Source organism: Dryobates pubescens, chromosome 17 (assembly GCF_014839835.1).
Source record: "Dryobates pubescens isolate bDryPub1 chromosome 17, bDryPub1.pri, whole genome shotgun sequence".
Taxonomy (NCBI): Eukaryota; Metazoa; Chordata; class Aves; order Piciformes; family Picidae; genus Dryobates; species Dryobates pubescens.
In genome coordinates this window covers 15,412,600-15,438,150 of record NC_071628.1, presented here as the reverse complement: position 1 = coordinate 15,438,150, position 25,551 = coordinate 15,412,600, and the positions used below count along the sequence as shown (strand labels likewise).

Here is a 25,551-nt window from a genome sequence, read left to right as displayed (position 1 = left end):
AGGACCTCCTTATTTTTAAATTGCTAAGATGAGGCTATGGAGGTAGCTTTCTGTCTTGCCTCTGGAGAAGTCCAAGTGGAAAGCTGGAGCCTTCATTTGCAAGGCTATCGTCAAGTGATTCAAAAGGTGAATAGATGAAAATGCTGTGCTTTGGCACTCAGAAAGTGCCCAACCAGAAGGCCAGTGCAAATTGGTACTTTAAAGCTACCAAGAAGAATATCCTAAATACATCTAAAAATTTTGTAAGTGCTGGGCTGTTTTGTTGTGTTCACATCTTTGGGAATTTTGAGGGCTTGGTTTGTTTCTGCCTAAGTGGAGTTAGCCAGTGTCTCAGTTTTAACGCTTCCTTGATTTAATGGAAAAGGGGTTATCTGTCATCAAGTAGGATGCTTGTTACTGGCTGCTGTGCCATCAACAGGCTTTCAGTAAGCTGCCAAGTGTTCTCTGTTGTTGAATGTTTAATCATTAAGACAGTGGAAAAACCATTCAAACTTCCTGAGTATTTTGCTTGCTTTTAGTTAGAATAGAATAAACCAGGTTGGAAGAAACCTTCAAGATCATCGCGTCCAACCTATCATCCAACACCATCTCATCAACTAAACCATGCAACCAAGCACCTTATCAAGTCTCCTCCTAAACACCTCCAATGAGTTGCTTGTGGGTGCTGGGGTGACAATCTGCCAGTGAAAGGATGGGGAGGCCATGTGTTGCTGCAGGTGCCTCTGAGGATGAGTGGGACCTGCACCCTAGGAGTCCTGGCAGGGCTTCCTGTGGGTGGCAGACCTGTCAGGCTCTCCTTTTGGGCCTGCTTGGTGCTGCACCCAGTCAGTGGGCTAATCTTTATCTGTAGTTCAAGTTATGTGAGCTGTTACATTTTTCTCACTGTATAATCTGTAACATACAACATGGTTCAGTGCGTGACGGTTATGGAGGGAGGGCATGTGTCTATGGACGTGGGTTTCTCAGAACATATCCACACTCCAGAGCAACAGGTCCTGGTTAGCTTTAACCTGGAACTGTCAGGGGATGGTGTCACTTATTGATTGTCAGGTAGTTCAAGTTTGGGAAGAAAATCTTGTTCCTGGGAAGAACTAATTTGTTAAATGAGGCATGTTTCTATCTCCCCCTGAGAAGGAGTTTGTGGTTAAATGTCCAGGTCTGTGATTTATGGCTGTTGTTTTTGATGGATGGTCTCACAGGCATGGAGGCAATCCCTATTTCTCACTCAAAGATTCCTAAGTGCCATTATAGGGTTGTTGGGACTTCTGCCAGGGAAAAAGTTGGATTGCACTGGACAGCAGGAATTACAGTTCATTGCTTTGGTTGCCTATAAAGCAATGAATTAAATTATTTTTAAAGCTGTCAGCAATAAATACAGACTGTTGGAACATTGTCTTAGTACCAGGTTGCCTGGAAGTATCTGCCTCGAGCATTGCTTGGACAAACAAGAATGAGCTTCTGAGCAAGGTGTGCTGGATGGTCAGTATGGGCAATTTGTTGTACTGCATTCACCTATGATACTGTCCTTATTCTAAACAAGATACCTGGAAATACTTGGACTAGTCTTTCTGGCTTAGTGAAAATGATTCTGTGAGCTTTTCCCTTCCTATTCAGAACTGTTTACCATGGTAAAATACTTAAAACAGTTACTTAGTATAAGTGGTAACTGTTTGAAGGCCTGTAAATTGGAAAGCTTAAACATTTATTTAATATTTTTGGTGAAGAGAATTCTAAGTCTGTCTTTTTTTTTTTTAATGTGCCATCAAGAATAGTGACAATTCCCTCCTCCAGAATTCCATGTTACTTTTATTGCAAATTCAGTAGAGAAGAATACTTGAGAGGGTTGGAGGTGTAGTAAGCTCAGCAGAGAACTGAGCAAGATGATGCCAGATGCAAGTAAGTGCCATGTCTGGAGGCAATCTGAAACTGTAACTTGAGGCTTCTACTTTGGAGCTGGACATCATCTGGCAGGACCAATTTATTGTCCATGCTGGTGGTGTGCAGGCAGTAGTTACTTTGGAAGAACAGGCAGGTGTACGTTGGTATCCCTGCACCCTTGAGGGAGGCTCCCTTGCAGGATGGGTACCCTGCCCAAGTGAGCTGTATGTGTTAGTACTTAGACAGCATTGTTTGCCTGTGATTGCCATCTTCCACACACTATGTTCAGTTTCAGATTCTTTGTGCTTCTCAGAGTGTTTCTAAATGAAAAGTAGATGTTCGCTCTATGATCCTTGTGTTGGCTGTATCAAGGCTGGTAGCTGTGGGTGAGGTGCCTGTGAGGCCTACCAGCCGGTGCTCAGGGCTTGCACAAAAGCTGCAGGTTTTCCTGCTGTGATGGGACTATCTGAAGCAAAGGCCAAACATAATTTCAAAATAATCTTGCAGCAGTCAGAGTCTGTGCCACGGGAACCTTTTATCCAAACTCTGACAGTGTGGTGTTTCTTTCATTAAGAATACAAAGTATGCCTTTTTGCTTTAAAATTGGATTATTATTTTATTAAGCCTGTTAACATTATAAATCATGAACTGTTAGTGGTCATATGAACTAAATAAATTAGTTGATATTTAAAAGACTCACTGGCAGTATTGCAGGCTGCACACCTGGAACCACAGTTTGCTGAAGAGCGAAGCCAGCTGTGGGCTCCAGGAGCCTACTCTGCAGAATTACCCTCATTGCACTTGATTCCAGTGGTGTAGTTCAATGATTAACTGATAAAAAGTTGATAAATTAATTGGCAGCTGAGAGGAAAGTGCATTTGCCTGTTCAATTCAACAAGGGAAAGAAGTGAGATTGACAGATGTAGTTTTAAAAATATGGAAAAAGGTATTCTTAACAGAAAGCATCATTTGTATTTAACAAATAAAGAGCGTTTACTGAGTGAAATAAAGAAAACAAAACACCCAAGTAGTCAACAAATGTGCTAACGACATGAGGAAAAGCACATTTGTCTTTATACAGCAATTTGGAAATGCTCATTTATGTGTGTTTAATTACACTGGGCAAAAGTTTATCTAATTGCAGTTTATAGTGAAATCTCAGTTAAAAATTCATCTTGTAAATGACCATTTTGTTGTACAAAAAATGCTGACCCTGAAGATTTGGTAACATGTATAATTCAGTCTCTGGTCTGTGAAGATACTCAGACAACTATCTTACACTGATTACTTCCAAGTGGAAGCTATGTGTCCGATTACCCTGTAGATATATACCAGAATTTACACTATGAATGGCCAACTTTGAATTTGACAACTTAAAAAATGGCTCTCAGTCTGAGAATAAAAATGAAAAAGTGAATTTTTTTTTTTTTAGATTAGTACCAGTAAGTTTAAGCAGTCCCCATTTAGCTTTCGTTGCTCATATTGCTGTGGACTGCATCTTTTTCTTGCTACAAGCTTCTTGTGCTCCAATTAAGAAAGTGAGGTTCATGTACCATCTTGGTTTGTATGTGCTAGTCAGTGAAATTTGCAGCTTGACTGAAAAATAAATTTAGCTTGTGTACAGTGGCTCAGCGTGTGGAAACCCTCTCTCTGTGAACACTTAGATTATGCACTGAGCTGTTGCCAGTCAATAGCTTCAGATGTTGAAGTTGAAAATATTTATAATGGATAGTTGCTGTGCAAAACCCAGTAATTGTTATTTTCACCTCATTCTTCTCATTGCAGAAATGTTCTTAGTTGTCACTAAATACTTTCAGTACTAAGAACTTTGGGGCAAATTAGGCCCAATATAGGATCAGGAGATGTGTGAAGTTCAACAAGGCCAAGTGCCAGGTCCTCGACCTGTGTCACAACCACCCCATGGTAAGCTACAGACTTGGGGAGGTGTGGTTGGAAAGCTGCGACTCAGAGAGGGACCTAGGGGTGTTGGTTGACAGTTAACTAAATAGGAGGCAGCAGTGTACCCAGGTGGCCAAGAAAGCCAGTGACATCCTGGATTGTATTAGAAACACTGTGGCCAGCAGGAAGAGGGAGGTGATCATGGCCCTGTACTCAGCACTGGTGAGGCCACGTCTTGAGTACTGTGTTCAGTTCTGGGCCCCTTACTACAAGAGGGACATTGAGGTGCTGGAGCATGTCCAGAAGTGGGCAACGAGGCTCATGAAGGCCTGGAGCACATGGCTTATGAGGAGCATCTGAGGGAGTGGGGTTGTTCAGTCTGGAGAAGAGTAGGCTGAGGGGAGGCCTTGTCACTCTCTACAATTACCTGAAGGGAGGCTGGAACAAGGAGGGGGCCAGCCTCATCTCCGTGGTGTCAAGTGACAGGACTAGACAAAATGGTTTCAAGCTGCACCAGGGGACGTTCAGGGTAGATGTTAGGAAATGTTTCTTTACGGAGAGGGTTACCAAACATTGGAATAGTCTGCCCAGGGCAGTGGTAGAGTCACCGTGGCTGGAGGTGTTAAAGCAGTGTGTGGACCTGGCACTTAAGGACATGGTTTAGTGTTGACCCTTCAGCGCTGAGTCGAGGGTTGGACTGGAGGTCTCTTCCAGCTGGATGTTTTCTGTGATTCTGAGATAGCCTGTGTACTTTACATATGCTTCTGGAAGAGATTATCCCTCCTAAGTTAGTCAAATTTGGAGTGCTGCAGTTTTGGCTTGAAGAGTTCAGCAGCTTGGTAAGGGAGTGACAAAGCAGCATGTAGTTCACCTTGAAAGCTTAAATCAAATATGTTAATCAGGAAAAGACATTTTCATTCCCTTAATGCAGATACCAGCTCTCCCACTGGCATGTTTATGCATAATGTTGTTCTCATGAGTGAAAATGCAGACCGATCAATTCTGTAGTGCTGTTAGTGCTTCCTTCTGGAAGGACTCATCAAACAGTAACTGTGGATATGGTCATCATAAGACTCACATACAAGCATATTTCAGTAAATTGTTAGATGCTGGAAGATGCTGGCCAGTTTTGTGCTTCAGCCTACAGGTGAAATTCACAAGGGCTAGGCAAATACATTTTACTAGCTTTCTGTCTACATCTATCTTAAATGTAATTCTCTGCTCCTGTGATTTTTTGAGAGTTGGAAGTTTAATGCATCTTTTCTGAAATCTGTTCTAGACTTGTTTAAGGACAGCATTTTCTGTTTCTGACTGTTTTACTGAGTAAGTTGTGGTTTAACTATGCAGTTCCCTGGGATGTCTGAAGTGTATGTATTATGAATAATGAATCCATGTAGGTATTCTGCAAATGATCTTAATAGAGTGCTGAACTCGGTGATTTGCATAGCTGTGGCTTCAGTACTTTGTACTAGGGCAGGTGGCATGCCCTCTGCTGTGTTTTCAAATGAAAAGCATGACAACATGAACACTTCAGATATCAAGTACTTATGGACAGTGCCATACCTGCAAAACAGGTGTTACTTCAGAAGAAAATGACTGCATTCTTAGATTTTTTTTGTGTCCCATCCCACCCAGTTGTCTACAGAAGGAGGATGGTGTGGCAGGGCCAGGTGTAGCGCAGTCAGCCTCTCATGAACTGGCTGCATGCATTGCTCCCTGTTCTGAGGAGGCACATTACTGAACCCTGAAATTGTGGGGTATTAATTACAGGTCAGATGCCTGTTGTTCATAATTTCCATTAATTAATTAGGTTTTATAGCAAAGAAATAATCTGAAAGACTTGCTCATTTACTCTTCATGGCTGCAGAAACATCTTAGCTTTGAAGGAGGCAGTGGGTGGAGCAAAGCTGACTGTGGGAATGATGCTTACCTGCCTTACACTTGTGGTTTATGCAGTGCTGGAAGTTTGTCCTGGCTGCTGTGAAGCTGAACAGGCCTAGTGAATTCCTTGGCCCAAGAGCTGGTAAATATAATCTTGGGTTGGAGCAACCAATCCTAGAGTGCAGGCTCATTAAGATGCTCATTTGACACAGTTAAGCTGCTACCAGGAGTGAGTGCAGTTGTGTTCAAACCCAGCTTTGTAGGTGCAAACTGAAATGGATGTATACAGCTATGAACTTCCATAGCTTTAAGTTAATTAGATTTTGTGCAGCTTTAATCTTAATCAAGTGCACCTTACAGGTTTAGACAAGCTTTTGATCCTGCAAGTAAACTAAGGTTCACTTGGGTTGCAGGCTAGGGGAACTCAAACTTTCCAAACTAAATCCTTGAGAATTGGAGTAGCATGTGTTTGTAACTTCTCTGAAGATCCTACTTTAAGGATTAAAACCACTTTAAAAGATTCCATTAGGATTTGGGTTTTTTTAATGAAACACTCTCCAGAAACAGAGGGTGGAGTTATGCTATTTTAGTATTCAGTGAGCTGACCTTTGAGGTAGTCAAAGAACTCCTGACTACTTGCAGCTTTTTATTTGCAGAGACCAGACAGTCCCTGTGCCTGGAGTGGGTCTAAGACCATAAGCAGAGGTGAGTGAGAAGTGCCCCAGGGTCCAGGAGTAAGGCTGAATGGAGGCCTGAAGAACTGCTGCTGAACAAGGAGGAATTTTTTGAGATGGGTTGTATGGCTGTCACTGTCAGGAAGCAGTGCCATGTCCATCCTGCATACATTCAGCTTTTAAACCTTCACCTCTAGAAAAAAGTCAAGGGCAGGAGTAAGATTATGGGATGTGCTATTGAACAGTGTGACTGACATGGGTCAGGGAAACAGGTTGCTTTTCCTGCAGCATTGAAGCCATGCCCATTTAGTGTGGAAGAAGTGACCCTTCAAGTAGGCAGGTGCTTGGAGAGTACTTGCAGATACTTGCATTACTCAGCACAGGGAAACATAAGAGGTTGCAAGGATTGCATTCCCTGGGAGTTACCAAGGTCAGCACTTGGGTAAAGATTCCTCAAGTGGGAAAAAAGGTATAGAGGATCTATGTGACAGCTATGAGAGGAAAGGGGGCAAGGAGGAAGAATGTAGACCTCCAGACATGAAGCAGCATTGGAAGGAGGGGGCTAGATAAAAGCTGCATTTGTTTGCAGGAAGGCAAACTGATGCCTGTGGGTGAACTAGTCAGTGTGGAGGGGAGAGCTGGATGTCTGTGGCATGGAGGGAGGGACAAAACTTATATCAGGTAAGCTCTGTGAGTTAAGATGAGCCTCCTGAGTGCAGTGTCTGTGGAGGAGGGCTAACAAGCCCCACCTTAACCCTTAAAATGCTTCTCTGCTTCTAGCATGCTTCTACCAGGCCCCTGGTACCATTGAGATGGTAACATGGTGTTGAAAGATGAAGCTTGTTTCTAGGCTAACGGGGCACCTGCAGCTGTTGGCCCTACAGGTTCTGCAGAGAGGAGGACTGCATGGGGTGTCTGAGCTCTCGCTTGTTTTGGTGGAACTTGGACGATCCGTGGGGCTCAGCATTGGGCCTGTCAGTGCAGGTGGGTCTCCTCTGCTCAGTAGGCACTTGCTCAGGATTAAGCCACAAAATGCCTTGGATAGGATTGTGTTATGGCACTGCTAACCAGCTGATACTTCCCTGGATGATAATAGGGTAATGAATAGGTACAACCAGTAGCAAACCCGTTTCTTAATAGAAAGTAACCAGAACAGTTACTTTGCTCTAGCATTATTAGGATAGTTACTAGATCTACTCTGCTCTGATGAGACCTCACTGGGAGTACTGTGTTTGGCTCTGAAGTCCTCAGCACAAGAAGGGCACTAAGCTGTTGGAGCAGGTCCAGAGGAGACCATAAAAATGACCTGAGAGTTGGAAAACCTCTGCTGTGAAGAAAGACTGAGAGAGTTGGGGTTGTATCTAGGAGAAGAGAAGGCTCCAGGGAGATGACATTGCTGTCTTTCAGTATTTAAAAGGGGCCTACAAGAAAGATAGGGACAGTTGTTTCAGCAAGGCCTGTAGCAACAGGACAAGGGGTGATGATTTTTAACTCAAGAAAGATAGATTTAGACTAGATGGCAAGGAAGAATTTTTTATGGTGAAGGTGGTGAGACACTGGCACAGATTTCCCAGAGAGGTGGTCCATGAAACATTCCAGGTCAGTTTGGACAGGGTTCTGAGCTACCTATCTAGCTGAGGATGTCCCTGCTTAGTGCAGTGGAATTGGACTGGGTGACCTTTAAGGGTCTTTTCCAACCCAAACTGTTCTATGACTCTATAGCTGTGGGTCATGGAAATGTCAGAGGAAAAAATGAGACAAAGAAACACACCTTTTATCAGCAGGCTTAAATCTGCCACCTGGGTGCCTGTGCCAGTGCTGGGAAATGTGTATGGTAGGAGAACATTGCAGCAGAGTTGCTGACACTGGAAGCTTCTATGTTGGATACAGCTGAACCTTGTGTAACATATACAATAAACATAGCTCTATACAGATTTGTACATATGGATGTGTATTAAATGTAAACAGAGTGTTGAACTATTCCTGTTTTCTCTTGAGTATTGTTCCACTTTGCCATCAGCTGTCCATAGCCACCATTTCTGAAGGGGAATGCAATGGAGGACCAGGTCTGTGCCCTGTGGCAGGTTGTCATGGACATCACGGTGCTGCCTTCCTCCTCAATGTCTTGTTGGCTTTGCATCCATGCCAGTGGAACAGTTTTCTGCATGTGTGTTTTGTAGATGTGCTTTTTCCCCCCACTCCTTTGTGTATTTGTTGTGTTGGGTGTTTTTAAGTGCTGCTGGAAAATCTCACTCCTTCAGTTCCTCTGGGCATCCTGTCTCAGACATGTGGGACAAAGGCTTGAGAAAAAAAATCACATCGTGCTTTATAGCATCTCTAGTTCCAACTGCTTAGAAATACTAGCCTTAAGTAATAATGTTGTGACTAGACTTGTGCTGATCGTGACAGAAAGTACCACAACAGATCTTTTAGCTATCTATGGACTGAACTCAAAAGCAACCAAAGATGTGGTTTTTTTCCCATTGTTAGTTTTAAAACAGAAATTTTGTGAAATGTGAGCTGTTGCAAAGAATGACTTGCAATTAGCCACAAACCTGCCTATGTGGTGACTGTGTCCATTCTACTTTTAGTGGGACGTAGTTTAGAGTAGGTTCGTACTTGAGCACCCTTTCTTCCTTGCTTTGCTGAGATCACACTTTAGCTTTTGTGTTTAGCTTCTCTAGGCAATTGATCCTTGCATATTGATTTTAAAACAGTGCCCTGCAGTGCCCCGTGTAGACTGTTCCTACTAAACATAGGATGCAGCTCCTCTGAAGTTTTATTATGACACATAAGCATAAGGAAAAACTTTCTTCACTTGTGAGGGTGACAGAACACTTGAAGAGGTTGCCCAGAGAGGTTGTGGAGTCTCCTTCTCTGCAGATGTTCAAAACCCACCTGGATATGTTCTGTGTGACCTAGTCTAGGTGACCCTGCTCTGTCAGGGGATTTGGACTTGATGATCTTTCAAGGTCCCTTCCAAACCCTAATGTTTGCTGGTTCTGTGAATATCTTCCTACATAACGTGCAGAGGACACAGCATCCTTGGAATAAAGCCCTGCCCGAGTATAACAATGTGCACTGAGAAATGCTGCAAGAACTGGGGTGAGAGCTGTGTAAAAGCATTTTCTTTGTCTCTTCTAAGTCCACTAAAGTTACTTGTGGCAAAAAATACTGTATTTAAATAAATGTAGAAAAACTCCGGGAACTGAAATGACTGTCTTGTTGCTGGAATGGAGCGTCCAACATTGTGTTATTGTTACATGTTTTTCCCAGATCATTTAAGTAAATTCTGAAACAAGTTTTTGGTGTTGAATACAGCTAGATTTCTTTGGAGAGTGAAGAGATGTTTATAAACCTAATTTTCAGATGTAGGTATTCTGATGTTTGCTGGTTCATTATTTCTTCGTAGTTCCCAGCCAGAAAGGGACCAGGGGGTACTGGTTGACAGCCAGCTGAACATGAGCCAGCAGTGTGCCCAGGTGGCCAAGAAGGCCAATGGCATCCTGGCCTGCATCAGAAATAGTGTGGCCAGCAGGAGCAAGGAAGTCATTGTGCCCCTGTACTCAGCACTGCTTAGGCCACATCTTGAGTAGTGTGTCCAGTTCTGGGCCTCTCAATTTAAGAAGGACATTGAGACACTTGAATGTGTCCAGAGAAGGGCAACAAGGCTGGTGAGAGGCCTTGAGCACAAGCCCTACAAGGAGAGGCAGAGGGAGCTGGGGTTGTTTAGCCTGGAGAAGAAGAGGCTCAGGGGAGACCTTATGGCTCTCTACAACTACCTGATGGGAGGTTGTAGCCAGGTGGGGGTTGGTCTCTGCTCCCAGGCAACCAACACCAGAACAAGAGGACACATTCTTAAACTGTGCCAGGGGAAGTTTAGGCTTGAGGAGAAAGTTCTTCACAGAAGGGGTGATTGACCATTGGAATGTGCTGCCAAGGGAGGTGGTGGAGTCACTGTCATTGGAGGTGTCCAAAACAGGATTGGACGTGGCACTTGAAGCCGTGGTTTAGTTAGTCATGAGGTATTGGCTGACAGGTTGGACTTGGTGATCTCTGAGGTCTTTTCCAACCTTATTGATTCTATGATTCATTAAAATGGGCTACATTTGAGACATGGGCATTTCATTAGCAGCCTTATCTTCTTTGTTCAGCTCTTTGTATAGTTGGCATTATTTAATGCTCATAAAATCATTGTAGTGTTGGAAATGGTGAAGGGAATAATTTTTTATTCCACACAAAATATTTTAATTGCAATAATTTTTTTTCCACACAAAATATTTTAATTGTATTAATTTTAGTAACAAGTGTTGAAGTTATGTTTGACCAGTTTTAACCTGCAGTAACTTAAAATGTCGTGGCATGCTGAACTGCTGCTTTTTTCAGCACCAGGATGCAGCATTGCTCCTTCTTGTGTCTGATCTGGCTTACTCTCTTTGGTGAGTGGAAGGACATAGATTAGGTTTCAGAGCAGATTAAATAGTTGCAGCTTGCCCTTGTTGCACTATTTTATCAGCTTGCTGTTCTTGTTGCTTCCTTATTTTGCTGAGAAGAGTGATTTGACTTGAGAAGTTAGCCTTCAAGCTTAAAGAGACGATATTTACAAATGGCTGCATACAAACTTCGTTTACTTTTTGAGGCTTTAGAGTTGGGCACTTTTCTGCATTTTAAGTGGACGCAACTCTGTGTTTCTACACTTTAGGGAAATAACAATATTTCATATGCTTCCAAGATGCAATTACCGCCACCTTAGCTAAGAATGTATCTATGTTTGAATACTAGAAGATTTAATTTGTCTGGTGTTAAATGTTTTGCTTCTGTTAACTTAGGTTTGTGCTAAGCTTAAGTGCCTTGTGTCAGGGCCTGACATGAAATTGTCCCCAGGGGAGGGAGAAATGCAGGCAGGGAGAGAGCCCCTAGGTGGCATCAGAAGCCACCTGATTTTTGTCTCCTGTGTGCCAGAGGGTGAGGTGCAGATGGGAGGGGAGTGTTCTGCCCTCTGGGATGCCAGGGTTGCCTTGAGGACATGCCCGGCTTGAGTGTGCTTTCCTTTCTCTGTAACCTGTGCTGGGGAAAGCTCTTACTCCATTAGCTGAGCAGTATATATAGTCGTCATTTCACTAATTCAAACATGTTTCAATCTTTTGCAGCTCTGCTTTCTAAATATTTAATTGAAATGCTTTTACAGCCATTTCATTTCTTAATCAATGTGAGCCAAGCCAGACAATGTAACATGGCATATGTTAAGATGTTAATTGAGTAGCAGCGCACATAGGCGGCTGTTTCATAATTTTCTCCTTAGATGATCCTTGGCTCCAGTTTAGCATTTCTTTGTGCTTCTGAATGGAAGGTTATATAAAGATATATTTAGAGCCCTTTAGTCTAAGAAAGAGAAGCATTAGTTCAGTAAGATTAAGGATTAAGGGCTGAATCCTGCAGGCACTGCAGGGACTCAGTGCTTGTTGCGGTAAGGATATGTTAATAGTACCTTTCTGATAGTACCACTTACTGTAAAAGGGCAGGTAATGCTTTTATGGAGTGGTTCCTCACAGCATGCAGAGTGAATAGTTTTATTTCTTCATTTAAATGTCACCTGGTGTTGTCAGAGTTGTGGACGAGATACCAAATCTTTCCCAAAAGGTGTATGATCAGTTTCATGATCATCTGTATTTTAACAAGGCTTTCAGAAAGATCACTTGGCCAAAACTGTTGCTGTTGGTATTTGGTCATGGTGTCTTAACTTGCTCTCCGTGGGAGCTAACTGGGGTTTTGCAAGAGGTGAAAAGGTACTACGACGTAGGAGAAAGAACTCCTGGATGCTGTCAACATCCAAATATTCCCTGTGCCTAAGAGACACAGACTTGGCAAATAGTGCTCATGTGGTGTTGCTTCCCTTGGAAGCAGCCTTTCAAGACTACCTGTAGACCCTATTAAACAGTTTGACAGCCAGCCTTTGGAGATTGCATGGAATGACTGACATAATGGGAAATGCAGGCTTTTCAGACCTAAGTAGTTTTCAAAAGGCCATGTGGCCAAAATATTTCTTACTTGGCAGACTCCTCTAACTGCTGCCTTGGGTATCCTTGTGCAGAAGGCTTGTCTTCACATACCTGAGTAAAAATGTTTGGGCAGTAGTGTGTTGACATACAGTGTTAGGGTCGTGTGCATGGGTTATGAGTGAGCAGTGGGGAGATCCCTGTGGCTCTGAAGAGCCCCTACTCCTGTTCCTCCACTGGAGCTGTGCAGAGGTGGTGCTGGTGTTGGGCTGAACTCTTCAGAGAAAAACTTAGGATTTTTTGTTGGTTTTGTTTGTTTTAAGTTGGTTTTTTTTTTGGGGGGGGGGGGGTGTGTTCGTTTTTTATTTTTCCTTCTCTTGTCTCTCCTCATCCATTATTTGAGAGCATAAGTGGTAAGCTTCTGTCTATGGTTTGCCTTGGAAGTCCATGAGGAATTAGTTCGGGACCGGCTGAGCCACTTGGACACCCACAAGTCCATGGGACCAGATGGGATCCATCCTAGGGTGTTGAGAGAGCTGGCAGATGAGCTGGCCAAGCTGCTCTCCATCATTTTCCTCCAGTCCTGGCTCACTGGAGAGGTCCCAGATGACTGGAAACTGGCCAGTGTGGTCCCCATCCACAAGAATGGACGGATGGAGGAACCTGGAAACTACAGGCCTGTCAGCCTGACCTCAGTGCCAGGGAAAGTGATGGAGCAGATTATCCTGGCGGCAATAACTGCGCACCTGAAGGATGGCCAAGGGATCAGGTCCAGCCAACATGGATTTAGGAAGGGCAGGTCCTGCCTCACCAACCTGATCTCCTTCTATGATCAGGTGACCTGTCTGGTGGACGTGGGGAGGCCTGTGGATGTGGTCTACCTGGACTTCAGCAAGGCCTTTGACACCATCCCTCACAGTAAACTGCTGGCTAAGCTGTCAGCTCGTGGCTTGGACAGCAACACTCTGTGCTGGGTTAGGAACTGGCTGGAGGGCCGAGCCCAGAGAGTGATGGTGAATGGTGCCACATCCAGCTGGTGGCCAGTCACCAGTGGCGTCCCCCAGGGATCAGTGCTGGGCCCCATCCTCTTTAACATCTTCATTGATGATCTGGATGAGGGGGTTGAGTCAGTCATCAGCAAGTTTGCAGATGACACCAAGTTAGGAACAGATGTTAGTCAGTTAGAGGGTAGAAAGGCTTTGCAGAGGGACCTTGACCGACTGGACAGATGGGCAGAGTCCAATGGGATGGCATTTAATAAGTCCAAGCGCTGGGTGCTGCACTTTGGCCATGGCAACCCCATGCAGAGCTACAGGCTGGGGTCAGAGTGGCTGGAGAGCTCCCAAACAGAGAGGGACCTGGGGGTGCTGATTGACACCCACCTAAACATGAGCCAGCAGTGTGCCCAGGTGGCCAAGAGGGCCAATGGCATCCTGGCCTGCATTAGGAATAGTGTGGCCAGCAGGAGCAGGGAGGTCATTGTGCCCCTGTACTCTGCATTGGTTAGGCCACACCTTGAGTAGTGTGTCCAGTTCTGGGCCCCTCAGTTTAAGAAGGACATTGAGACTCTTGAATGTGTCCAGAGAAGGGCAACAAGGCTGGTGAGAGGCCTTGAGCACAAGACCTATGAGGAGAGGCTGAGGGAGCTGGGATTGTTTAGCCTGGAGAAGAGAAGGATCAGGGGTGACCTCATTACCCTCTACAACTACCTGAAGGGTGGTTGTAGACAGGAAGGGGTTGGTCTCTTCTCCCAGGCAACCAGCACCAGAACAAGAGGACACAGTCTTAAGCTGTGCCAGGGGAGGTTTAGACTCAAAGTGAGGAGAAAGTTCTTCACTGAGCGAGTCGTTCATCATTGGAATGGGCTGCCCAGGGAGGTGGTGGAGTCACCGTCCCTGGAGGTGTTCAAGGGGAGATTGGATGTGGCACTTGGTGCCGTGGTCTAGTCGTGAGGTCTACCGAGACAGGTTGGACTCGATCCCTGGGGTCTCTTCCAACCTTAGTTATACTGTGATAAACAGTAACTAGTTAACAGAGCTGCTGATAACTATCCACTGCAGTTTTCCTTTCTAGTTGCAACTTTTCTTGCTGTGTCCTGTATATCCAGTAGTAAGATAATGTAACATGCGAGAGCTGGAAACTGGGAGCCCTTCAGGAGGCAACACTTGCTGTATGATCAAGAGTCTTACTGTGTCTTAGTGATGGGAAGTGATTCCTTTCCATAACTTGCATTAGGGTTTAGCAGAAATAATGTTTTGCCTATGCTGTCCAAAATGTACCAGGCACATGAAACGGCTACAGAGGGCAGGGTTTTTTTGGAAGGGTGTTGCAGTTTATGCAAATATTTGCAGTCTTGGGCTGATGGGAATACAGAGTATCTGTGGCAACTTACTGATGCTAAGAGATTTATAACCAAAAAGACCACTCAGGACTTCCTGAGTTTAACCACCTAGTCAAAATGTTACAATAAATTGTGGTTGTACTTGTCCTCTGAATGTTGCTGAACTGGACTTACTGCTGCTGTTGACGTCTTCCTCTAGTCAATGACAGAGTCTGTTTCTAGTGCCTGCCTGAATGATGAGAGCTGCATCCCATGTGACTTTTAGGTCTGGGAAGTCTCCTGCCTGAGCAGAGCTGCAGTTTACTGGAGGTGCTGCTGTCCCACTGCTGCTGGGGACACCACTGGAGTGCCTTCTCCAGCAGCCTTGTCTGGGCAGAGTCCCCAAGGACAAGGGTTATGCTGCAGTGGATATTTCATACAGTGTGTTCACTATACACATGTACATGCCTTTCCCACTGTTTGTTATGCTGCTGCCTTTCATGGAGAGTGAATAATCTGCCATTGGCAAGCTGATAAGGGTTAGTTTCAGTGACTGTGCAGCCTTTGAGAAGGCTTAGAGTAGATAATAAGTTTGAGAGGTTTTTTTTACCCACTCCCCCATGCTAGGTAGAAGGCTTCTCATATCCCTCATGATTATATGGCTTCAACTATTTACAGCATTAAGGAAATGCTTGGTGTGCTCAGAGCACCTGAATTCTGCCACCTGTTGCAATATGATAGTCCCATATTGCAACTCCTAGTTCAGCTACCTATTCCTTAATTAGAGGAAGGTTGGCAGCATCTGGTTTTAATGCCGCTTCAAAAAATACTATGTCTCTTTGCCTTTGCCTCCTCCCCCCCATCCTCCCCCTTTTTTCCCCCCTGCCATTCCTCCCTCAGTGCAAACCAAACCCAGCTGTGCACCTGGGGAAAGAACACACTCCTCATTCTGCCCATGCCAAGTCAGGGTTGTTAAAATGGGCTGTTTTGAGTAGAAATATATAAATAGGTCAGGGAAAGCAGATGTGCATACTTTGGCATAAGATAGAAGAGCACTATGAGGAAATTCTTTAGTCTGATTTTTCCTCTCCCCATCCTCCCCAAGGTAATTCAGGAGTTTGTCAACGTGGCTTCAGCATTTAGGAGCTGAAATACTGCAACCTTTGAAAGCTACCCTCAAGATTCTCTCAGAAGTCCTGGGCCTGAAGGTTAAATCAAAAGTTGAAGCTGTTAAGGTGGGCCATAAGCTTTCCAGTAAGGCTTTGTGCTGCAGACCCAAAGCAGCAAATGCATGTTCTGTGAGAGGATGTAGGACAAGGTTGTCTATGAAACACAGTGGTTTTTGCAGGAAGCCATCCTGCTATGCTTCTGTAAACCACAGGCTAAGAAACTCCCTTTTCTCTGCTTGTTTTTCCCATTAGTAGAAGCTAGGTACTTGGTTTTGAGTGGATGATGGTAATTCTTCAGAGGTGAGAAGGTTGATCCAGACTGGTGATATCTGGGACAAAGCTGACATCTTTGAGGAGCACTGCTGTAGACGGTAGAACAGGACTATGTTCCTCTTGTGTGACTTAACTTTCAAACTGTCTACGTGGTGGTATCGACTGAGTGAAAGTTTCATCGCTGGTTGTGGTAGTGTCATTGATTAGTTTGTTTGCTTGCTTTTGTTTGTTTGATTTTTTTCTTTTCCCTCCAAAGTTTGCTGTAAGTCTTATGCTTCCAGTTTCTTGTGGTGAGTCAGTACCTGGTACAAACTGGTAAATCCAAGGCAGCTGTAAAAGCAGCCACCTTTGTTAATGCTTTTAAGAGACAGCAGGCTCCAGAAATCAGAAAAGGCCCCTTCTTGTCCTGAAACTGCTTGAAGTAGCGTGAATGAAATTTTACATGAAGTGAAATAGTTTAACTTTAGGGAGACTGTCATTTTGTAGCATGAAGAGCTACAAAAGAACAAAGTAACATCATCTGTGCTTCTAGATGGGAGAAAGTGACCTCATGCCCCCAGGAGCAACTCTCCAGGAGAAGCAATGATGGCTGCTCGCTCGCAGTACAGTTTGTATGTTTAGTTTTCCACTGGGGCTACAATCCCTAACAGATTCAGTTGCTTTAATTAGTGAGAACATCTATCACTCCTGCTGCTCTCTTGAAGCTTTTTCTAGACACATAGCAAGCAAAGTGTGTGGGTAGCAGTCTCCAAACATTAGAAACAGCTCTGTGTAGGGCCTGATTCAGCCTTGCTTTTGGCATTTCTGGTTGCAGTTACTGTAATTGTGGTAGTAATTAGGTAAGGGATGCATTTGACAGAGGGAGAAGCAGACTTCTGTATTTGTAAACAAAACTTCAGCTTCCAAAACAGATCTGTCCTGTTAATGAAGGAAGATGTGAGGTGAAATACACAGAAGTGGCCAATGCATTGTAGCTAGGATGGCTCTTCCTTTGTCCTGTTCCCTCAGAGCTGCAGTGTTACCAGATGGAACTTTTCTATGCGGTGCTCAGGACCATGAGAAGGTTCTGTCCCAACACCTTTCTAGTCACAGATTCTTGAGGTTAAAGTTGCTTGACTTGAACATGGATCATTGGAAGGTAAATAAGTATCTATGTCATTAGGCACAGGCATATAGAGTTGGGCCATGATAACCTGTGCTCTGATTAGGATGAAAGAAGCCTCAGTCTACCAGTAACATTTTAATGATGTCCTCCCAGGATACTAGAGAGCATGGAGCAGGAGATGGGGAAAAAAAATGAGCATCAGGCTCTACTGAAGCTATAGGACTGTTGCCTTTTAAAATGCCATAACATCAGGTTGGAGGTTGTGAACTTCACTAGCCTTTTTGTGCCACCAGCTGATAAGGAAACAGAGAAACTGTATTTGTTTGCTTTGATATTGCTCTTCTGCTGCAGCTTCTTGACGCTGTTGCTTGTTGCTGTAGGACACAGGTCACAACTGGATGAGCCTGAACTATATTTGAGAGTTTGAATTTACTGACTCAGACTGATATTTGGAGATAAAAGGACAGCTCTAGGGATCTCCTGCACAGATGACTTCTGGCAACTTGCCTCTTTCTCTTTGCAAGAAGAAAATATTAATACTAATGGGCATGCTTATGCACAGTTTGGCAGACCTTAGCAGGACAGGAAACTGTGCTGGCTGAAGCATGATCTCCTGAAGAGCCTAGTGCAGTGTCTCTGCAAGTCTGTGGAGTAAAAGCTATAATTAGACTAAGTTTGATCTGCCTATAGCCTGCATCCCCTTACCCTCTGTGCTCTTCTTTTCTGTATCAAGCTATGATGTGAAACTGTAGAAAAGGATTTAGTACACATATGCCTGAGCCCTGTTGCCTGCTGCTGTGAGTGCCAGTTTGTAGGGGAGGCTATGGATCTATAGCAGCACAGGGACTGTGAGACCCTGCTAGGAGCAGGAGGCAGTGGGGCAAGGTGGAGTCCAGGGTGAAAGAAGTGCTCCTGGAGCAGCCATCTGTTCAGCATGCCTTGGTGAGCTGTGAGTCAGACACAGTGATCACTAGTAGCTGCAGCAGCAGGTTTTCATGCTTGGTGTCCTTTGACTGTTCTAGTAAGGCAGTGTGTTTTGAAGAGTCAGATGGCATTTGGGTTCTCTTCTTTGGTTGCTGTGGTAGATGTAAGCATCTTCCCCAAGGCAAAGGAAAACTCCCATTTTACTGTCCTCACAAATCCCTAACAGCTCTGCTTTACTCACTCCATGGTGCTCCCAAGCATCCACCAATCTGATTGTCTTCTCTTACAGTCAGCTGAAGTGTATGCCTGCTGATGTGTTTACTTCGGTGGACTTGTCATATTCATAACTGTTTACATTTTTGATTGTATTCTGTCACTACAGTGTATGCAGTTCTTGTATGGGAAGGGATGTTAGTATTATCAGCAGCTCCTGCAGAACAGGTTTTTAGACCATCTGGTTTCAAAGTTAGGTATTATAACAAGCAGGGAAACCAAGCTCCTGCCTCTGAGCATCTGATACAACAGTAGATGCTAGTTCAGTAGCATTGATTCCTGTCACCACCAGACACTGCTTGTTTCTACTGTATATTTTAGTATATCCACTGGATACCTTGCCTTTTTTTGGTTGGTTGGTTTTTTTATGTGGTAGCACCTGTACAAAAGTGAAATAACTGGAAATGAAACGTTCTGTTGTGTTAACAGGAGACTGAATTATGTTTTATTCTACTAGGAAAAGAATAGCTCCCTGAACTCCCAAGTGATTGTTCAGTAGATGCCAAACAGAAAATACTACTGTTACTTGCATGTTAAAGCTACTCCTCATCAGAGCAAGGATAAAATGCCTTCAACATGCAGTCAAGCCAAGCATGTGAAGTACAGCACCCTTAAGAAACACAAAAGCTGCTTCTGGGTGTGTTTATATGAAGTATAGTATGTTCCATACTGCTGCACTTCTTGGCACATGTACTAAGGTCATTTATGGCATAACTTAAATTCAGTCCCCACCCATTGTTGTCTTAATAAGCCAACTGGGAGGTGGTGAGACCCAGTGGAAAACTCCTAAGTTGCTAGTAGGGCACTAGTCGTCTGCTTTGTAGCAGCTCTTTGGAAAGCTACAAATAAATGAATTGAAGTGATGGGATTTACTGAAGCATGGGGAGAGGGGGGTGTTAATTTTGTTAACAGATGAACAAGTAAAATGTATCCGAATTGTCGAAGATCTTGTAATAAAAGTAGTGACAACCATCCTGGCTGCTTTGCAACTTAGGATGATAGCTCTCAGTTGCAATTCTGTTTCATTAGGAAAGAAAACACAGTTCTCATATGAAAGAGCAGAACATAAAAAATTCTAACAAACAGTTAAGTTTGGATTGACTTCCTAACAAAAAAATAGATGACTATTCTACAGACTACCAGGAAACAGTGATAGAAATTCTAACATGCCATGTTTTCATCATTGCTGTTTAGATTAATTTGAGATTTCTCTGTTTTCTTCCCTCACATCTAGCAAAACTGTACAATCTAAAGTGGACTGCATTTTGGTAAGTACAACTCTAGAATGCTTTTAAATGTTTAAATAAACTGTGAGACCAAAATAGATGGCTCTGAAGAGTGGCAGCTATTATGAAGCCTTTCCTTATCAGTGCTTAAAGGTGCTACCACTAAATGTCATCAAATCTAGATCTCATTGCCAAAAAAAAAAAATTATGTGGGTTTGGTGTTTTTCTGAGGAAGCATTGACCTCTTGTTGCTAGCAGCAAGTGGTAGTGATTGCTGCTTGTAGAACTGTCAGTACAGATGCAGCGCAGAAACTGCTATTGTAAGCATGATGTTATTAAATGCAGGATTGTGTTGCACGGATCAGAATATGCAGGAAGCTAGTTGTGCCCTTGAGTTCCATTGCTCTCTAGGCCTAGGCAGTATGTATTGCTTTCATTCTTGTTTGCTTGAAGCAGTTAATCTGTGGTTAGTGCTGTATTTTAGGGAAAGAACTAGACTGACAGGCATGTTTGCACAAAACACAAAGCCTGGCAGACTAATGGCCTGCAGGTATCATAATTACCAGATTTAAAAAAAAATAAAGAAATGTTGCTAAGAGTCAAGTGTAGCACACAGTCCTGGGTGCCATCACAGAGATGTGCAGCTCTACAGCTCCTTTTAGCTCTGCTGTACTACTTAGGACACAGAGACAATTTCTTGAAGAAGGAAAATCCTTGAAATGTGTGTCATCTTCCTTTGTTAAAGTAACATAGACAGTGACAAGAGGTTATTACTGGGAAGCAGGTGTCTAACACTAACTCAGAAAGAGGTTTTGTTTGGTTTTAGTAGTGAGCAGGTTGCAAGTTTCTTTAGAGTGAGTTCATAAATCTTGAGACTTCATAAATCTTCATAGATTCATAAATCTTGAGAAGGGGCTGCTTATTCTGATTTTCCACTTCTAGGATTTCATTCAAAAGTACAGGTGGGTGAGGTAAAACATGACATAGACAGCCATCTGGATACTATCAGAGAGAATCTGTTAAGCTGTATGGCCAAGCTAAGTAAGAATACTTCCTAGTCACATTATGAAAGGTTAATTCAGATGGCACTGAATTCTTTTTCCTTAAAAGGTTCTCTTAATTTATTTATTGTGCAAAGAGGTTTGAAGTAAGAGGTGTTGTTTTGCAGACAAACTTTGGACCTGATTTTGACTACACTGAAAAATGTTTGGATGCATATACCTAAGATGCCCACTTAGTCATTTGTTGATGTTTGTGGACACAAATCTTAAGATTTTACTTTTTTTGTGTGCTGGTCTTCAGTGGCAAAAGGGCAAATTGCCAAACTGTACTTGAAAGACTCTTCTTCACATCATGTTTTTCTGCGGTGAAAAATGGGAAGTGGAGTAGGTGTTACTAAGTAGCATCTGAGAGGGAGCGACTAAGTAGGAGGTTAGCCAGTCATCTGCTTCTTGGAAACCCATTTTAAGAAAATGGAATTACACTGACTATTCTTGCATTAAATCATATGGATTTGTGGACATAGAGTAGTGAGGCAGGGATTATCAGTTTGTATAAGCCCATTCATTTGTGCAGGTCTCATCATTTGCATGAACAAGCTGTTTTGCTGAATATTGCTCTTGGATGCAAAGCACTCTGCATAGCATGATTTGGAACAGAGCACCAGCGTCCTGATGGTCTGATTTTATGTTTCAGATACCTCCTTGTGTGTCCTGTTGATAAGTTCACTGTGAACAGTGTAAGGGCCACCCTAGGTTAGCAAAGGTAGATTTAATGCTGCCCAGATAGTTTTAAAAAGAGAAATCCAAGATAAGAATAGTTTCAGGGGAAAAGAATTAATCTGAATTCTAGCAAAATGGTTCCTGCATTTTTACATGCTTTTGGACAGTTGTGAGCTGCAAGACAGAATGTAAAATTATGTTAAACTGAAAGGTCTTGACTATATAGCTCTAAATAACTTGTTTGGAGCTTCCTTTGCAGCCCTGTCCAGTTTTGTCCTGGCATAGGTACATGAGCAGGTTCCTTCTTTGGTGGAATGTGTATGGATTTGTCAGACTGGCCCTGTGATTGGGGTACCAGCTGCCAGCAGAGAGTTCATGCTTATAGGCAGGTCAGAACATTTCCTTTAAATGCACATTCTTATATGTTTGGTTCAGGTAGAAACTTTTTCAGGGCCTTTGAACCAATCTCATTAAGTGTAAAGGGACAATGTCTGTCCCTTGGCTCATACCTTACTGTAAGGAGGAGATTTGGGACTAGCTTTCAGTTATATTGGGAGGTGGTGTGGATAGATTAAAACGTTTTGAGTTGATCAGTTTACTAGCAATCTTACGAGAAAAAAAACCAGACTACACGTGTAGCCTTTTTTGTTTGGTACCACCAGTCACAGCTGGAGTGCACAAATGTTCTGTAGCACTTAGACTGCTGGTTCAAGATAGGATAGCAAGAAAGAGAAATAAGAAGCAGAAACTGAGGTGATGAAGGATATGGTTCTTGTGGAGGTAGCTGGCAGCAGGGGACTACAGAAAACAGCTAAGTGTAAGGGCACTGGGACTGCAATTACTCATACAGGAGACCAAAGTTAGCAGCCTTCTACTTGTTTCAGTGCACCATTGCTTTCTGACATACTGTCAGTTTCTGAAAGATCATAAGAAAATCATTGTGTGCTGTGCACGCCAAAAAAAAAAAAAGATAATTAGCAAGAACTGTGGTGTAAACAACCATTAAAAATTCATTGTAACATCTTTTTAACTGCAGTAAACATGTCTAGCAGTAGATTCTCTTATGACTTCACTGGTTACATTTGTTGCCACATACTAAGTGAACTCTTGAACCTGATTTTTAAAATGATATGCTCCATATAATCGCTCAGCAAGAAGGTTAAGGTTTCTTTCCTTAGTCCTTTGAAAAAAAGGTCAGTGCTGGTGGGGGAGTGCTAGATTGATGGCCATGAAAACCAAAGCTGCTGATTGATGGAGCAGTTACGGTGTGGGCAGCAGCAGTGTGTAAGATCTGTTGAAACAGTGTGCCTTGAAGAAGGTCACTTGGCTTTTTGGCCCTGCAGGAGACAGCTAACAAAGTTGCATAGAGCTGCTGCCTGTGTTTGGGTGCTGTCAGTACAAAGTTACCGTGTGTTCTGAGGTCTTGTTTGGAATAGTTAGCACCTGAATTATGTTTTTACTTTTATTCAGATAAAGCATATCAAATGTATTTTATTTGCAGCTTTTTATATTAATAGCTTCTGTTTCAAGCATTAGCTATTTTCTGTCTTGACCATATTTCCAACAAACCATCTGACCTGGAGCTAATTTTTTAACCTCTGCTTCTTGTTTCTTTGTTCACCAAGTGGAGAGACGATTGCTGGTTGACTTTGCTATTCTTAGTCTGGTTCTTAAATAATAGATGTTTGTTCTGCTGAAGCATGACAAGTTTTAGAACCAGTCTGCCAGTAGGAGTAAGTTACATTGGCATAGCATTTTTACTTTGATTAGGGTATTATTATAGTTACCTATAAATACTCAAGGTGTGGAAAGAAATACTCAGATCAGTCCATGCTCTCTAAAATAGTAGTCTTGGAAAAAGCTCTCAGCAGCGTCCCAGCCTTCATCTCCTTTCCACAACTCAAGGACAGAAATAACCTGTAATTCTGCCTGCACTGTAGAAATATGAAATAGCTCAAATTTCAATGCTGTTTTTCTCTTCACTCATTACAGAAGTTGTAAGTCTGCTAATTGTTCCTTAGTCTGTTGTTTCTTTAACTTATTTAAAGGTTGACAAAATATTTCATTCTTTAAAACAATGCAGAAAAAGCACACTCCTTGAAATTTTCCTGTGGTAATCCTTTTGACAGCTCCAGGATGAAACTTCATTAATGTTTGTGACCTGATGCTAGATCAGCAGTCAGAGAAAACCAGATAGAGACCAAACTACCGAGGTCAGGAACCCTTAAAGGGTATTTTCTGTTTCTGGAGGCTGATGTTCAAATCTCTAGGTTCTCTGGTTCAAGCAGAAACATGAATAAACTCATCTTTCCTATTACACAAATTAGGTCCTTGGCCACGTTTTGTGTTGAACTGATTTTGCCTTCGTGCTGCAAAAAATTTCAGTGTCTAGTTAGTGGAGCCAGATGTCAGAATCTCCTATTTTCATTAAAAAAAAAACAAACCTTAACCTTCAATATTTTGGCCATCCTGGTTTATTTCCAGGCTGTTTATTTGCACAATCAAAATGTCTGTTGGAATGAAAAAGGAAGTTGCATCTGTTCCTGACATCCTTGTTTTGTGCCTTTCTTAGGCAGAAAAAGGCCAGCTTCATTTGGAGCAGATCTGTGTGGCCACTGCTTACACAAATATAAATGGATTTCTGGTTGAATTTCTTTGCTGTGTGTTTTGTGCATGTTAAAAATGAGTTATTGGTACCTGTCATCACACAAATATGAGAGATTTCTGCTCTTTGATATTTTAATGAAAATCTTCGCTTAGCTGTGACTCGAGGTTTCTGGGGTTTTGTTTCAGAACATAAGATCACTTGAATATTTTGCATACTTGAGACATTTTTGGCTAAATTGAAGCCAAGTTGTGAAAATAAGTATGAACACTGCTTTCTCTCCATCTTCATTGTGTTTTCCTTTAATGTGGTTGAAATTGCAGGAGATAATGTGTGGAGACCAAGAGTAACAGAGGTGGTGCTTTGTGATGGCTTTACACCTCGCTCTTGCAAGTAGTGTAGCATAGTTAGGCATTTTTCTAGTGTAGCTTCAAGAAACACAGTTTATAAATGGCCTTTGGAGAATTAGGTACTCTTCATCTGATATGATAGAACCAGTCAATCAAGGTGAGGAAACTTCAAGCAGAATTTTTACTCAGATTCTTTTAAGTAGTAGAAAAGGATTCCTCAGGTATTTTAAATTCTGTATGGGTTTTAAAACTACTGTAGCATATAAGCTTTAAGGGGCCAGGCATAGGGGAATTTGGCCAAGATGATGCCAGCGCCGCAGTCATCCTTTTGCTGCTGTGACGGTCTTCCATTCTATTGACCTATTTTTTTTGTGCACTATTGGCCTATTTGGTGTGATGGAGAAAATTTATATTATGTGTTTCTGTTGTTTCTTTTCAGCTATTTCTGTATGCATCCAACTTAGCACAAAGACAAACTCAAGATCAGTTAACCCTTTTTGTCTTTGTCGGTAGGGTAGCTGAAGTGTTCCTCCACTTTGCCAAGTTCTTTTCTGGTTACATTAAGAAATTTGAAAGTCTTGATAGTTTGAACCGTTGTAGTTACAGTTATTACAGAATTCACAGGGCCTTTAGTGCTGAGAACTGGTATGTGTCAGCTGACATTTAAGAACAGATTTACTGAGGCTGTAAACTCAAATTTTGAAAGTTTTAGAGATGCTTAGAGAAAACAGGCTAAACAAACCATAATGCTTAACAAATCTTTAAACTAAACAAACCCATGATGTTTCCTGGAACCACTTGTACTGTCACAGTCCGACCATTTGTTTCCACTTCCTCAGTTTTAAGATTATTTTCTCTAAATAGATTCAGTCTCGTCTAATAAGCTTAGGTTTATCTAATTATCACCAGGTAGGGTTTCCTTTGTGAACTGCCTTTGACTTCTGGCTGCATGTTAACTCTCCTGTCTTAAGGAGGTCCTGCCTCCCTAGAGCTGCCTCACAGCCACTGCAGGAAACTGAAGCTGGAGGAGTTGTACAGAAAATGTGCTTTGGATCAGGTGCCTAGAGGAGTGGGTTTTGAGTGAGAACAGTGAGATAACATGACTATCCAGCTGCTGCTGCTGAGGATGTGCAAAAGCCGTAATCCTCAGCTTCTCTTCAGTTCTAGGAATTGGTTCCTTTGGAAAAGGCTTTGCTAACACAATTACAATCACATTTTTTGTCTATATGTATGTCCTTGGTGGTTTTTGTTGTGTGG

General features: G+C 42.8%; 1 protein-coding gene across 1 annotated transcript in view; it reads left to right on the top strand.

Moving 5' to 3' along the window:
• The window catches only part of RFX7 (regulatory factor X7), a 53,449-nt gene that overhangs the window by 7,525 nt on the left and 20,373 nt on the right, over positions 1 to 25,551 (top strand). The window contains exon 2 of the mRNA XM_054168820.1: positions 19,627 to 19,660. Coding sequence (XP_054024795.1) covers positions 19,627 to 19,660 — 34 coding nt within the window. The remainder of the gene's footprint in view (positions 1 to 19,626; positions 19,661 to 25,551) is intronic.